This window comes from Symphalangus syndactylus, chromosome 5 (genome assembly GCF_028878055.3).
Source record: "Symphalangus syndactylus isolate Jambi chromosome 5, NHGRI_mSymSyn1-v2.1_pri, whole genome shotgun sequence".
NCBI lineage: Eukaryota > Metazoa > Chordata > Mammalia > Primates > Hylobatidae > Symphalangus > Symphalangus syndactylus.
Genome location: NC_072427.2, coordinates 97501897 through 97517364, shown reverse-complemented (window position 1 = coordinate 97517364; position 15468 = coordinate 97501897). Strand labels below are relative to the sequence as shown.

Here is a 15468-nt window from a genome sequence, read left to right as displayed (position 1 = left end):
GTAGCAAGACATTACACATGTTAAATGGTTATGAAATGCATGAATATAACCATTAATAAGGCACTTCATTCATGTAGAAATGGGCATCAGACAGAGTGCAGCTTGTAATGTGAATAATGGAGAAGGGGATATCTGAAATTCGATGAAAAGTTGAAAGAACAGATGTGAATGGGTATGGCTCATAACACACAGTGAACTGAGGCAGGGGAAGATGTTTGAGGTGTGTGTGCATATGTGTATGTGTGTTTTATATGTTGTATATATTTCTAGCCATCTTAGTTCTGCTGGGTGCACTTTTCTGCATTTACCTAGTGTTGCTTCCCAGCAAAATCATGCATAAGCTCATGCAAAATTGGCCTTATGCTCAAACAGTTCCCTAATATATCATATTGGAACAAATTCCCATTCTCAGAACAAGCGTTACAGCAGAACTGACTGTACTCTTTTTTAAAGGTATTATTTTACTTCTAGTAAAATGTGCAGGAAACTAAAAACACTAATGCTGAAGTTTGGGGATTACATAGGTCCCTTGCTTCTCCTCTTCTTTCCTTCAGCCACTTACTTTCAATTGTTGCTTATTAATGCCTCCACATCAATGTAGGCACAGGTGGAAAGAGGTGACAAAACACAAATCAGTCAAGTCTCTACTTTTGGAAGCCAGGAAGAAAGCCTGAAGTTGAAAGTAGTAGCTAAGATCAGACATTTTTTTGGAGTTTTAGTAGGTCTAAGTTCCCTAGCCCACTTACAGGTCCCTGAGGAACTGTCCATAATTAACTACCTTTAGGCACCATGCAGAATTCTGAAATAATCCATAGCCTATTTGACCAAGTAATTAGCCAAGAATACAATACTTGATGCAGAAACAATTTTCTCCCACTTGAACAGGGAACATTAAAAAGTTTGGTTTAGGGCTAAGAGAAAAAAAATTTATTTTTCAGAGTGCTAAAAAGTTAAAATGGAAAAAATTTATTTTGTCAATTATACCTCAATACATTTTAGAGAAAGAAAAAGTAAGTATAATCTATTAAGTTCTACAGTGAATGTTGAGTTTTCCCATCATGTTACTTTTATGTGCTCACTGATAGAAGAAGCTTTTTTTTTAAAAGACACAGTGGAAGGTGAAAACCTATTCTGAAGGCCATATATTTATTTCAAATATTAAAATTGGTAATAGCAGTTAGTGCCCAATAATTAGCACTACTTTAAATTGTTAATATGATTTAATGCTTATTCAAACAATAGCAATTAAAAGTTAAGACCAAGTTACAGAAACTTTTGGGGTAGTGATTTAAAAAATAACCAATATAGGCATTAGTTTTCCCAGTAAAGCATTTTTCTGCATGATTAGATTATTAAATGCTGTACTACAAGTACTAGCTGAATATTCTATGAAATACTGCCTTGTACAAAGTTAACAATGCTTAATTATTTACCCTCTCAATCATAATCTATAGAAGAAACCATGCATGGGCCTCAGTTTACAGCTTAGTAATACCACTGATTGTACAAACATTTTAAAACAGACAAACTTCCCCTGGAGAATGTAATTTTCAAAAATCACCTTTACAGAAATCCCTTTGAAAACTATTTTAACCAACTAAAAATTCTGTGTAAATAAGTTTACATTTACCTCTTGGACTTTTAGGAATATAAATAACAAATAAAATATAAAGTGCACATACCACGCAAACTTCCAGTAGTTAAAAGTGCTCGAGCTTTGTCAGCTAAATCACTATTCAGAGTATTTCCCAGTAGCAAAACATCAATGGCCTCTTGCTTGGAGCTGTCAAAGAAGTTATTCTGAATTGTTCGGGTAACAGAACGAGCACCATCTTTTAACTTTCCAGCCTGTTGAGAAAGAAAGGAGCGCAGATTTTCATTTTAAATATTACTGATTTTACTCAGTAGGTATTTTGAAATTTTAAATCAGTTTTATATGATTTTAGTATAAAAAAGGACCTAATCATTCTATTTTGAATGTATAGTCATGACAATTAAAATGCCTCCAACATGTCACTGTTACCTTTCTTCTTTTGGATTAAAGCTCTGCACAAAGAAATGAAAAAGCTCGGTGCTACAACCTCATCCAGTAATGACATCTAGAGCAATAAATGTTTAAAATTGCTTATTACAAAGGAAATAAACTGAAGTGAACTTATTTAAAACAAGAAAATTCCTTCTTACAAGGTAATTTGTAAACTTGGGGATAAAATGGGTAAGGAGAAATGGGAGATAAAAGAAGATACACTGAGCTTAACTGCCCCTAGAAAAACTTCAAATTACTTTGGTAGTAGAAAAAGAAAATGGAAATTGCTTCCAAATAGCTTACATTAGTTAAAATTAAAACTAAACCTAAGAATGAAGGTCTGTCTAGTCTCAAAAGAAATTTACAAGTACAGTTCATAAACGAATATTACATGTAAACTACAGTTTGCATATTTTGAGTCATTTTATTGCCCATGCGAAAATACATCATAAGATAATAAACTTATTTCTATAGTGAGAGTTGATTATAACTTTTAATGAATATATATTTTACTTAGGCATGTTAGTTACCATAATGATTTATTTTGATCTTACAAATTTTGATGATTGTCAAAACAAAAAACTTGCACCTTTTAGGAAATAACTTTAGTTTGCAATATGTAATTTTTATTCTTTAAAGAAATAACAGTAACTCGAGGCTTCTTTTTAGAATAAAGAGCGAATTTTCTTAAATGCCACTAACTGAAGAACCAGTTTTCTTCAATGCCATTAAATGAATGCTACTATATTTAATAAGCAATTAATGTTTGGCATTAAATGTTTTCTTTCTATATAATAACATATGCAAATGACATTATTTGAAAAGACACTCACCATTCACATTATCAGGCAATTAATCAAAAGGAACCCAGAGAAAGGAAAAGAAAGAGCAGTTCAGATGTTAGATTTTAGTTCAATTCAGACTAGCATATTTAATGTATAAAATTTTATATCTATATATTATGTTAAAGATAAAAGACCATGGAAAATATATGTAACCTCTGTACACATATTGTAGTCACTGCAGAAATGAAAAGGTAGAAGAATATAAAAGAATATTTTAAGCAATAGTTTGAGAATCAGCTTTTAATAGCAAGAATTATGTTCTTTATTTAAAAGGAATGAATCAAAGTTTAACAATTTGATGTTTACAAAAATAGGGACCAGTTAAGAAGTAAATATTTGTAAAAGTCAATACAAATTATTTCTATGAGTTGGATAAAAGAAACTTTGCAGGTAAGGCCAATACCTCTGGGCAGAGGCATGGCATATTATGACACAGAAGAGGAAGACTTGGAAATTAAAAGAAGACTTGGAGATCATGAATGGTCTTTAAAGAATTTCAGTTGCTATATGGAAGAAGCTGAATGAGAACTATAAAAGTGATAAATGTTCTCATTTCTATTCTTGAAATAATTTGAGAAATTGTGGCGATTTAGAAAGTTGATAAATTCTAGTGAGGCCAGGATCCTTAAAAAGTTAAACAATATTTAAGAATATAAAATAATGAAAACTATCTCAAGTATTGTTCCAAACTCCCTCAATAAGGGCCAAATACTTGAGAAGAAAGTAGTCTGTAGATAATACCAGGAAATAAAAAGTAATGATGAAACAGACAATTATAATTAAGTCCTTTTTTTTTTTTTTTTTTTGGAACAGAGTCTCACTCTGTCACTCAGGCTGGATGGAGTGCAGTGGCGTGATCTTGGCTCACTGCAACCTCCACCTCCTGGGTTCAAGTGATTCTCATGCCTCAAACTCCCGAGTAGCGGGGATTTCAGGTGTGCACCACCATGTCCAGCTAGTATTTTGTATTTTCACTAGAGATGGGGTTTCGCTATGTTGGCCAGGCTAGTCTAGAACTCCTGGCCTCAAGTGATCCACCTGCCTCAGCCTCCCAAAGTGCTGGGATTATAGGTGTGAGCCACCACACCTGGCCCATATCTCACACTTCGTTGGCACATCTTGATAGCCACCTTTCTAAGGTAAGATAAGTAAAAATCAATTATGCCCTAATCTTGGGTTCCTAGTAAGCACTAAATAAACTGTTGATTGACTTATTTGTCCAAGTGATATACGTCACACATCTATTAACAGTAGGCACTGTGTTAAGTGTAGGGAACACAAAGCCAAATAAGACAGAACCCTTTATTAAGAGGTCTATGGTTTTAAAAATCATATTTGTAATCAAAACAGTACAAAAAGTAAAACAGATACATAAGGGAAATCATGAAAAAAAGAGCAATATATATCATCTTAGTGGATTGTCACTAAATGACTAGATATGTTATATATACATACTTCCCAAACTTAGGGAAATATCTATCTTCCATTTATTCACTAGTATCCACTGTGAAAGGAAGTATCAAAGAAGGCATAAAAGCACATTAAACAGAATTCTAAGACACATCTATTAATTTAAACCATCTATTAACTTTTAAAAGGCCATTTAAAAGCTTTATGAAGAGAGGAAAAAGAGGATATTTTGTAATGTTATGATAGATCTAGATATACCTTCGCTTTCCCTTCAAGAGCTCCAGTTCCTGCATATATCTTACTGATTGAATCACCATTCACGGACCACATTGACCGAAAAACTTCTTGAAAGCGAGTCACCAACTGAGGCTTTTCAGCTAAACCAAGAGCTTCCAACTGTTTAGCTAGCATCTAAAAAAGCAAAAAAGAAATTTTTATAAGTACATTAATATATTAATTGTAATATGGCTTTAAAGAACTACCAGAATCAAACCAAAAATTTATCGTTATAGCACTATTTGGGACTAGATTCTGAAAACATAACAGTTTACTAAGCTGAGTTATTTCCCATCATTTCAATTTTTAAAACAAATTCTGTATCAATGGAAACTACAAGTATTGATAAGGCCTTCTTTCTGGTTAAATGATAAAATTTATCTTATTAAAGTATCCCTATAAATCAGAGTTGTTTACCTTGCCCACCTAAAAGAATTAATCAATCAACAGCCTGCATTAGAATCGAAAAAAATGTTTACTTAGTTTACCTAAAAATAAATAACTAGGTCTCTTTAATTTTTGGATTTGGCTTTATAAGTTTAAGTAATTAAGGTAAAAAATATGAAAAAAAGGAGTTGCTCTTAAATTGTCACAAAATAAACAAGTAAAACCTGAATGAAGTCATGACAGCTTTTTATGCATAAATCCACATTGGTAATATATATAACAGAAGAACTAGGGGGAATACCATGCAAGGAATTCAAGGACCTCTTGGCTTCCACAAGTCCTTATCACATATAACAATAAAAGTGTTCCAAAAAGTTATTGATCTTTGTATGTATGAATTCTAGCCTAGAAATCTGACAGAGTCAATGTTCAATCTTTATCCAATCTGTGTATTTGGAATCTAGTCATATTCTATGCCTTGCATTTTTACTTAACTCTTTCCAATTTACATTTTATTTTATCATGTAAGTATGGTGATCATCCATAATTATAGAAGAACTAAAAGCTAAAATAAGATTAAAAAAACCTTAAACTGGGTTCATTTAATTACCTAGAGACTTACACCAGAGCTGTTCTTTGCTAGCATGGAGAATAAAACAAAATGAGCCCCAGGGCCTCTTTTATCATTTAAATCTTTCTCTCTTCAAGGAACTGGGCAAAACTGATCTTATTCCTCTACTAGTTTGGCTTTGTCTGTCTTGGTGGAAAACTTTGTAACCTGTCAACCAATTGCTATCCTAGGGAGTTTTCTAATTCCTAACTATCAACAGTGGAGAATCAGCTAAGTCAGATCCTGAAAACTAACATCTGTTATAATTTTGATGAAGAGGTCCAAGTATTTCAATAAGCTTATTTATTATCAGAATCCATGTACATTTATTCAGCCACTTAAAACCAGAACTTGAAACAAATCCAAGGCATGTGACAAACTCTTATCTAAATGACCAACATGCTTGCTTTCATTTTCTTGTCTGTCAAATTTTCTAAATAAATTACAAACAAACCTCAAAAACATACTCAAAAAATCCAAACAGTAAAATTTACTTAGTTACATGAAAAATATATTCTGTAGTAGAGAATTTTATACACTGTACTTTCATTTTTGAGATAAAGAACCTCAGCTGCAAAGTAACTAATTAACCAATACTCAGGTCAAATTTAAGATCATTAACTAGAGGAAATAAGAACACGTAACTTCCTATTGCTGTTTTTTTATAGTATTTGAGAACTATGTTAAGTTCTGATGGAACTAAACGAAGTTTAGCCACAGCCTTATAACCCTAACTTGCAGAGGAGGGAAGACTTAGAAAGCTCAGTATTGCTAAATAGTTTGTCAAAGAGTTGAGACTATGTTTATATTAGGCTGAATCTGATGGGTAAGTAGTAAAGAAAAAAAAAAAGAAAAAACGTTGCAAACAGCGAACTTATCAGAGAAGTTGAATTGCATTCATTTTCATTCTCATTAACTATGGCATTTTCATCTGATCCTGTTTTTTTATAGCTACTAATTTGAAAACATCAAACGAACTGGATTGGGTTACAAATTGTCAAAAATATAGTCCTATATAATTGTACATGTGAAAATAGACCCTTCTTATCCTAAAATAGATTTTTAAAAGACAACACAGAGAATAAAAGGCCAAATACACACATATACCCACACCCACACCCACACATATATATTTCCTCCAAAAGACAGGGAAAAAATTGTTGAAATACTATAAACAGCAGATTTTAAAAGGGAGAATAAGGAACAACAGAAGTAGATAGAGAGCTACCTAAAGAGAATATGAAGATCAGGTAAAGGAAATATTTAAATCAAAAGAAAGTTTGGCCAAAAAAAGAGACAGAGATTAGAAGTACAAAATGAAGCATAACATTACATATACTTTCTGGAAAGTAATAAGAAACATAAGTATTAAAAAAGCACTTAAAGAGGCAGATGATACAAGGCGCATACATTTTAATTTATTCTTTTACCTCTAAGCCAAGAAACGCCTGCACACTATTTGTTCTATCAAGACAATCCAAGCAGTTTGTTCGAACTGTACCACTCTGGCATCTGTAACCAATAAAGTTAAATATCCAGTTTGGAACAAAAATAAAGCTAAAACAAACAGTGAATAATTGAGGTAATTAAAATGTAGCACCCACCTTCCCTCTCCAACTTTTTATTATTACAGTATTCAAATATACAAAAAAAATTATACTGTGAACATCCATATACCCACCATTTAAATTTGACAACTGTTAACATTTTGTCACATATGCTTCATTACATTATCTATCACACACTTATTTTGAATTAGGCCAATAATTAGAAACTAAATATACATTCAGGTTTATGCTTTTACAGTTCTTTGCACATAAAAATATTTATGGAACAAAATTTTTTTTAAACCTAAGATCTGTTATCTCTAATGACTGTGTCTATAGCATTGATGCTAAATAAAATACAAATTGAAAAATTAAAAATTTGAGCTTTCTGCACTAAAGTTTCCCTTAACCTATATTCTGAACTTAACTCTTTAAACATTTACTTTTCTCCTCTATTTCACATACAAAAACTGAATATTTAAATTATACTAAAGCAGACAGTAAACAATGTCTTTCACTTCTATTTGTATTTAATAGTCTTTACTGGCATCAAGAAATATTAAGAAAATGTGGCACATATACACTATGGAATACTATGCAGCCATAAAAAATGATGAGTTCATGTCCTTTGTAGGGACATGGATGAAACTGGAAAACATCATTCTCAGTAAACTATCGCAAGGACAAAAAACCAAACACCGCATGTTCTCACTCATAGGTGGGAATTGAACAATAAGAACTCACGGACACAGGAAGGGGAACATCACACTCCGGGGACTGTTGTGGGGTGGGGGGAGGGGGGAGGGACAGCATTAGGAGATATACCTAATGCTAAATGACGAGTTAATGGGTGCAGGAAATCAACATGGCACATGGATACATATGTAACAAACCTGCACATTGTGCACATGTACCCTAAAACCTAAAGTATAATAAAAAAAAAAAAAAGTAATTGTTTATAGGTAAAAAAAAAAAAAAGAAATATTAAAACGTAAGTTTTAAAAGAGAAGCAAAACAGTTTCATATATAATAGCATGAAGTACGGAGCCAGACAAATCCCAGTTCTAACACTTGCTAATTATGAGACTTGCAGCAGATGGAAATGGGCATAATAATAGAGCCTATCCCTATAATTGTTATTGATACATGTTAAGACTTAAGTACACTGCCTGCTCCATAAAATGCGCTCACTAATGTAACCTCTCATTATTATTTGGTGAATTCTAAAGAAAGAAAAACAAGTTTAAAATCAAGTATAGGATGGGTGAGATGGCTCATGCCTGTAATCCTAGCACTTTGGGAGGCTGAGGCAGGTGGATCACTTGAGCCCAGGAGTTTGAGCCCAGCCAGGGCAATACAGGGAGACCCCTGTCTCTACCAAAAAAAAAAAAAAAAAAAAAGCCAGGCATGGTGGCACACACCTGTAGTCCCAGCTACTCAGGAGGCTGAGGTGAGAGGATCTCCTGAAACCAGAAGGCAGAGGCTGCAGGGAGCTGAGACTGCACCACTGCCACACCAGCCTGGGCAACAAAGTGAGGCCCTATTTCAAAATAATAAAAATAAAAATAAAATGAAATATTTAAAAGATATTTAATTATAAACTTTAATCTTAAAAAGAAAATTTAAGAGTTCAATGTTAAGAATAATTTTTAATTAATGTTCCAATTCAAAGAACAGAGAAACAGAACAGTCAAACCTTTGAACTTCACTTCCATTGAAATAAAAAAATCCATAATCTAGAAACTTCTGGACTTGAGGTTTAAGAACACTGTGTAATTTTTCTGCCTTTCCTCCCTTAACCATTTGATGATAGTCAAAATTCACCATCTGGATATCAGCAGCATGTTCAGAAGCTTTCAAATGACTCTGAAAGTAAAAAGGCAAATATTCATCTAAATGAAAGTAAAAAGGCAAATATCCATCTAAATATTCATCACATTTCATTGACACTGGCAATAAATCTTTTCCCTAAAGCCTCACATACTATCCCTGAGAGATAAGGTGACACAATTAACATCAGTGTACTTAAATAATATTCTCATCTGGCTTAGGAAATAAAAAATTATTTCCAATTGCCAGCATTTTATTTTTACAACACAAATTTAATAACTATTTAGACCTATTATAGAATCTCAAAGTTATCTAAGACAAAGCCTATCAAAGACTGAAAGATTCATATTTTATAACTTCATTCAATACATACAAATATTCTTAAATTTTACCATAAAGTCACTCTGTAAAGTATAATCTGTTTATTAACAATATTTATTTCACAAGATTAAAAAAATAGCTATAAAATTAGGATGCTTTTGGATTTAGGAGATTGAACTTTACAAAATGTTTTCTAACGATCTTAAGTTTATAATCTTATGTAACATAATTTATATTAATTCATTATTAATTCAATAAGTGTTCATTAAAATATTTTTTCTTTAGAAGTCAGGCAATTTTGGGGTTCTTTTTGACATGAAATTCTCAAGTTTTCTCTCATCAGTACAAGAAGGTATAGCGTTGCATGTATATAAATGCATCATTCACAATTCCATAGGTGAAAAACAATGACTATGGTTCTAGGAAGCAGGCAAAGCAATCAACAGATGAAGAAGGAAACTGCTATTTCTCCACTAGTGATAGATAAACATTTTTGGCAAGGAGGGTATTTTTCTGTTTCTCTACAAAATAAAAAAGCAGATTAGAAAACAGTGTCATTTGCGTTGAAAGCTTTTTAGAATCCCAATTTCAGCAACATTAGCCTAAATTGTTTCTTAATAGACCCAAAGAGTTCAAGTTTCCAACAAGTACCCAACCTTTTTCTTGGAAGTAATTTACTTCCTGGAAGAATCTGATTACCGTATTATTTTATTTTTTAATACCATTCTAAGTGTTCATGGGCCAGAATGAAGTAAGAAATGACCATACTTACCTGGAAAGCTTTACTTAGCATATGTTCACCTTCCTTAGATCCAAGCAAATTGACTATTATTTGTTTACCATATAAGTTCTTAAGTGTTCTAAAATGCCTATTTAAGAAAGAATGGAAATAAACACATGTCAAATAAGAAGCCCAATTTTTTCAGTAAACAATAATCCATTATCAAATATAACTTACATGGCAGTATTTTAAACACAGAATTGGAAAACTGGGTGCGAATTCATTGTACATGGTCTCAAAGCTGAATTTACGAAAACTCATGAATGCAATTTCCTCTCTGACTTATGGGTATTGAGACTTCCACCCCTGTTGGAGCTGTGGAGGCATCCAGCTTCTACCCACTCTGTGAGGCTGGCACCAGACAAGACAGACACCAGCCATAAGCTTGACTGGAAAGGCAGTAAGGGCAGATGGCAAAGGGCTGCTGCTCACATGTGAGGACATCACATACTCCATTGAGTATTTAGAGGGACCTCCTTACTAGCTCCAGTCTTCAGAAAAACGGGCCCCAAATACAAGTCTTTTTTCTTTCCAGCTTCTAACCATTCCAGAAACTATGTAGAGCAATGTCACACAAAGAAATGTAACATAAACCACACCTATAATGTTAAATTTTCAAGAAGCTGCATTTATAAACATGAAATTAATTATACTTTCTTTAACTCAACATGTCTAAAATATCATTTCAACATGTAATCAATATAAAACAACTACAGTTAACCTTTCAACAACACAGGTTTGAACTGTGCAAGTCCACTTATATATGGATTTTTTTCAACCAAACAAGAATCAAAACTACAGTATTCTTGGCATGCAAAACCCATGAATGTGAATGATGACTTTTCACAAGCATAGGTTCCACAGGGCCGACTGTGGGACTTGAGTATGCACAGATTTTGGTATGTGAGGGTAGAACCAATACTCTGAGTATACCGAACATGATTTTACTAATGAGATACCTTACATTCTTTTTTATTTTTATTTTTTAAGGCAGTCTTTGAAATCTAGTGTGCATTTTATACGTGCAGCACATCTCAACTGAGACTAGTCACATTTCAAGTGCCCAGTAGCTACATGTGGCTAGTGGCTGCTACACTGGACAATGCGCCCACAGAGGAAGTTTTAAGGTCAAGAGATCAAGACCCACACTTCCAGCACTACCACCCCCAGAAGTCATAACACTAGGTGTCACTGTCTTTCAATTAAATTAGGAGTCAGAGGAATTTGATTTAAAGCTAAAAAACTCTGAAATGAACCAGTAAATACAAGCAGTCCCATCGCTTAGCAATATCAAAACTTAAAGCACTATGTAAAAATTGTCTTACCTGTCAAATGCAGGTGCATTGGCTTCAAATCCCCTTGACATACGGACACGATGAGATCCCACCTTAGACAAGAAAAATATATTTAGTCAAACCAAAAACCAACATATAGACGAAAGAAATATCACTGCTTACAATATCTAACAATTTCTTTGCTGAACACACAGTCGTTAATCAAATAACTGATTTCCATTCATGATATGCTTTTAAAAAAACAAGTTTCAGGGAATTTCCACCCCCCACCTTTATTTTTAAAAAACTAACCTCATCAAAAAAAGAACTAGAAGTTACATCATTATGAAATACTCGCAAACTAATAGGAATTTTTATTGATGAAAACTATTTTTAAAGGTGTTTTCATATATGTTACTTTGTTTTAAGTTCAAACTACATGCCCTGTGTAACAGATACTATTAACATTTGGGTAATTAAAAAACCGAAATACCAACAGGTGAAATAACTTGCTCTCTGAGATCAACATAACCAATTCCGAAAGAGATTCAGATGAGACTTTATGTCTCTGACCTAAATTCCTACTCCTCCAAGCTGCCTACCAGTACAAATGTCTATGTGTTTTCTTCTCTGCTATGTTGAATACTCTATTCACCTCTCCCTCACCAAAAGTTCCACCAAATTGAGAATATCATTCCTTCCTGGAAAAGCAGACTTTCCAAGTCAACCTTGCCATCACCCAACTATAGTAATTGCACATTTTGCAGAATCAGGAATTTTGGGTTAAGCAAATTAAACAAGATGGAAAATATCTACCTATTGTATATTGTTATAATTTTTCTTTTCTTACATAGGAGAATAGCAGAGAGATGAGGCATAATTGAGAAAGATAGAACATGCCAAGAAGAAATATATAGGTGAGACCAGATTATTTCCCTGAACTTCAATTTAAACATTTCTCTCTGAGACGTTGGAATGAAGGTTGCCCAATCACAACACGGATCACTGAGGGGTGGGCAAAAAAAAGTTGTCCAAAATTCATTCTTGCTAACCTGTGAACAAAGTGCTTTTTTGGGGGGAGGGCGGGGATGGAGTCTCACTCTATTGCCAGGCTGGAGTGCATTGGCGTGATCTCGGCTCACTGCAACCTCTGCCTCCCGGGTTCAGGAGATTCTCCTGCCTCAGCCTCCCGAGTGGCTGGGACTACAGGCGCATGCCACCACGCCCAGCTAATTTTTGTATTTTTAGTAGAGACAGGGTTTCACCATATTGGCCAGGATGGTCTCAATCTCTTGACCTTGTGATCTGCCCGCCTCGGCCTCCCAAAGTGCTGGGATTACAGGCATGAGCCACCGCGCTCCGCGCAAAGTGCTTTTAAAGAGGGTGTAAAGGAGGGTTGTCAAATCAGTCATGTAATTGGACAAGTAAAACCAGAAAATAAACTCTAATATGCTCATCCAATTCCAAAACTGAATTAACGGTACAGTATTATCATTCATTAAGCATTATCCCTCACTGCACTAAGTCAGATAATCTAATGAGTACTCTGATAACCAGGGGATTCTCTCTTCAATTTTTAAATAAGAAATCAATTAGCCTAATGTCACATCTGTGTTCAATTTCATTTTATAGTACTTAATAATATTCATAAAAGTTTAAAATTTGAAAGACGTATGTCCCAGGACATTAAGCATTTTAGACTGCAGAAAACTCAGAAGAAGTTGATACTTTTTCTTCGGAGTAATCCCAGATTAATTGCCTATCACTCTATACAAGTTCAAGACTTAGCATTTTGTTTACTGATTAACATTTATTTTGCATAATACTGCAACTGTGCATAAGGTGAAAAAAATCCAGTTCTCATGTCTTCCAGGTAATGCCAGCGGTTGTTTTCCACCACTCTGTTCTCCAACACATATATACATTCAGCTATGTATCACAGCTCTCATAGCAATATACTGGCTAGACTAGATTAGATTTTTGTTTTTGTGTTATTAGAGACAGGGTCTCACTCTGTAACCATGCTGGAATGCAGTGGTGCGATCATAGCTCACTGCAGCCTCGACCTCCTGGGCTCAAGGGATCCTCCCACCTCAGCCTGCTGAGTAGCTGAGACTACAGGCACATGTCACCATGCCCGAATGATTTTTATTTTTTATTTTTTTTGTAGAAATAGGGGTCTATGTTGCCCAGGATGGTCTTGAACTCCTGGTCTCAAGTAATCCTCTCACCTTGGCCTCCTAGACTAGGTTTTATTACTCAATGTTGAAAGAAAAGTTTTACAATAACAGAGCTGTTGCCAATCGTGATAAAAGTATTACTCCAGAAAGTGTTAAGGCTTTAAATAACCATAACTTTACCCAATTAAAAAAAAGTTGCAGCCAGGTGTGGTGGTTCATGCCTGTAATCCCAGTACTTCGGGAGGCCGAGGCAGCTGGATCACCTGAGGTCAGGAGCTTGAGACCGGCCTGACCAACATGGTGAAACCCTGTCTCTACTAAAATACAAAAATTAGCTGGGCATGGTGGCACATGCCTGTAATCGCAGCTACTCGGGATGCTGAGGTAGGAGAATCACTTGAAGCCGGGAGGCGGAGGTTGCAGTGAGCCAAGACTGTGCCATTGCACTCCAATGGGCAACAAGAGCTAAATTCCATCTTGGGGGAAAAAAAAAGTTGCATTAAAGGTATTTTTAAAAATCATTTAATTGTGTGATATGGAAAATCATTTTCCATCAATATTACTTCTTCACATTCACATATTTCTGAAATTTCAGCCAAAAATTGGGCATAGATCTCACAATGTTTACCATTTTTTGACTTATTGATATGGTTTGGATCTGTGTACCCCCTAAATCTCATTCTGAATTGTAATCCCCAAGGTTGAAGGTGGGGTCTGGTGGGAGGTGACTGAATCATGGGGGTGGAGTTCTCATGAACGGTTTAGCACTATGCCCCCTTGTATTGTTCTCATGCTAGTGAGTGAGTTCTCATGAGATCTGGTTACTTAAAAGTGTGTAGCACCTCGCTCTTATCTTTCTTTTGCTCCTGCTTCCACCATGTGAGACTCCTCGCTCCCCCTTTGCCTTCTGCCATGATCGGAAGCTTCCTGAAGCCTCCCCAGAAGCAGATGCTGCCATTCTTCCTGTACAACCTGCAGAACCATGAGCCAATTAAACCTCTTTCTTCATAAATTACTCAGACTTGGGTATTTCTTTATAGCAATGTGAGAATGGACTAATAAACTGATATATACTGTAATGTAGTATAATAATATACGATCTGAGTATTATAAGTTATAAATGCTAAAGAATTTCAGAGAAAGGAAATCAGAAGTAAAAGGAAAATCACAAGTCAAAGGAAATCATAAGTAAGTTGCCAGCACTAAAAATGTCATTCTTACTAGTGTAACACCTTATGACAATTATGATAATTCTTATAATGCCTCAAACAAATTCATCTTGGTATTTATCTTTACCATAAAAGGCCTGAGTGCCCAAATGGCAACCTCTCTATGAAGCATCATTATATCTTTGAATCTCTCACAGCACCTAGCATAAAATAACATACACAGGAAGAACTCAAGTATTTAGTGAAGAGATCTGAGTGGCCACTGAAAGACAATAATTCTTAATTTTGGAAGTAGAGGATTCCTGCTAGAAAACTGCAAGGCCTGAAGTTGGACAGGCTGAGTAAACCAGATCATAAGGACATAGGTGCCTAGTAAATCTGACATGCATAACATATATATCAAAAATAAGAAGACCTGTCAGAGCTAGCAGGAAGCAGGGCCTAGAGGGACAAGATAGAAAACTGTGAGAATCTTCCAGGCTAGAAGAAATTATGAAAACCTTAACTCAGAGGATAGTAGTGGGAATAAAAAGAAAGTCCCACTGCCTAGAAGAATGCTGAGACTAATAGTAACAGGGCTGCTTTTCACTTGGTCAGGACTGGCTGCTTCATAGCCATTAGAGTAGGATCTTATAAAATAGAAGTTCTTGACTTTGAGTGGTAGAGAACTTGGTTAAAAATGAGGATTCCTGGCCAGGCACGGTGGCTCATGCCTGTAATGCCAGTGCTTTGGGAGGCCGAGGCAGGTGGATCACCTGAGGTCAGGAGTGCGAGACCAGTCTGATCAATATGGTGAAACCCCATTTCTACTA

The 15468-nt window shown here is 34.8% G+C and overlaps 1 protein-coding gene across 20 annotated transcripts in view; it reads right to left on the bottom strand.

Moving 5' to 3' along the window:
• Positions 1–15468, bottom strand: part of SYNJ1 (synaptojanin 1) — a 99479-nt gene that overhangs the window by 48517 nt on the left and 35494 nt on the right. For 14 of the 20 annotated variants that reach the window (XM_055279515.2, XM_055279513.2, XM_055279512.2 and 11 more), the window contains exons 7-12: positions 11359–11420; positions 10025–10121; positions 8798–8967; positions 6985–7066; positions 4540–4692; positions 1683–1848 (exon numbers count right to left, since the gene is read on the bottom strand). In XM_055279515.2, the coding sequence (XP_055135490.2) occupies positions 1683–1848; positions 4540–4692; positions 6985–7066; positions 8798–8967; positions 10025–10121; positions 11359–11420 (730 nt within the window). The remainder of the gene's footprint in view (positions 1–1682; positions 1849–4539; positions 4693–6984; positions 7067–8797; positions 8968–10024; positions 10122–11358; positions 11421–15468) is intronic. The other 6 variants (XM_055279516.2, XM_055279518.2, XM_055279500.2 and 3 more) reach the window with 1 other exon arrangement.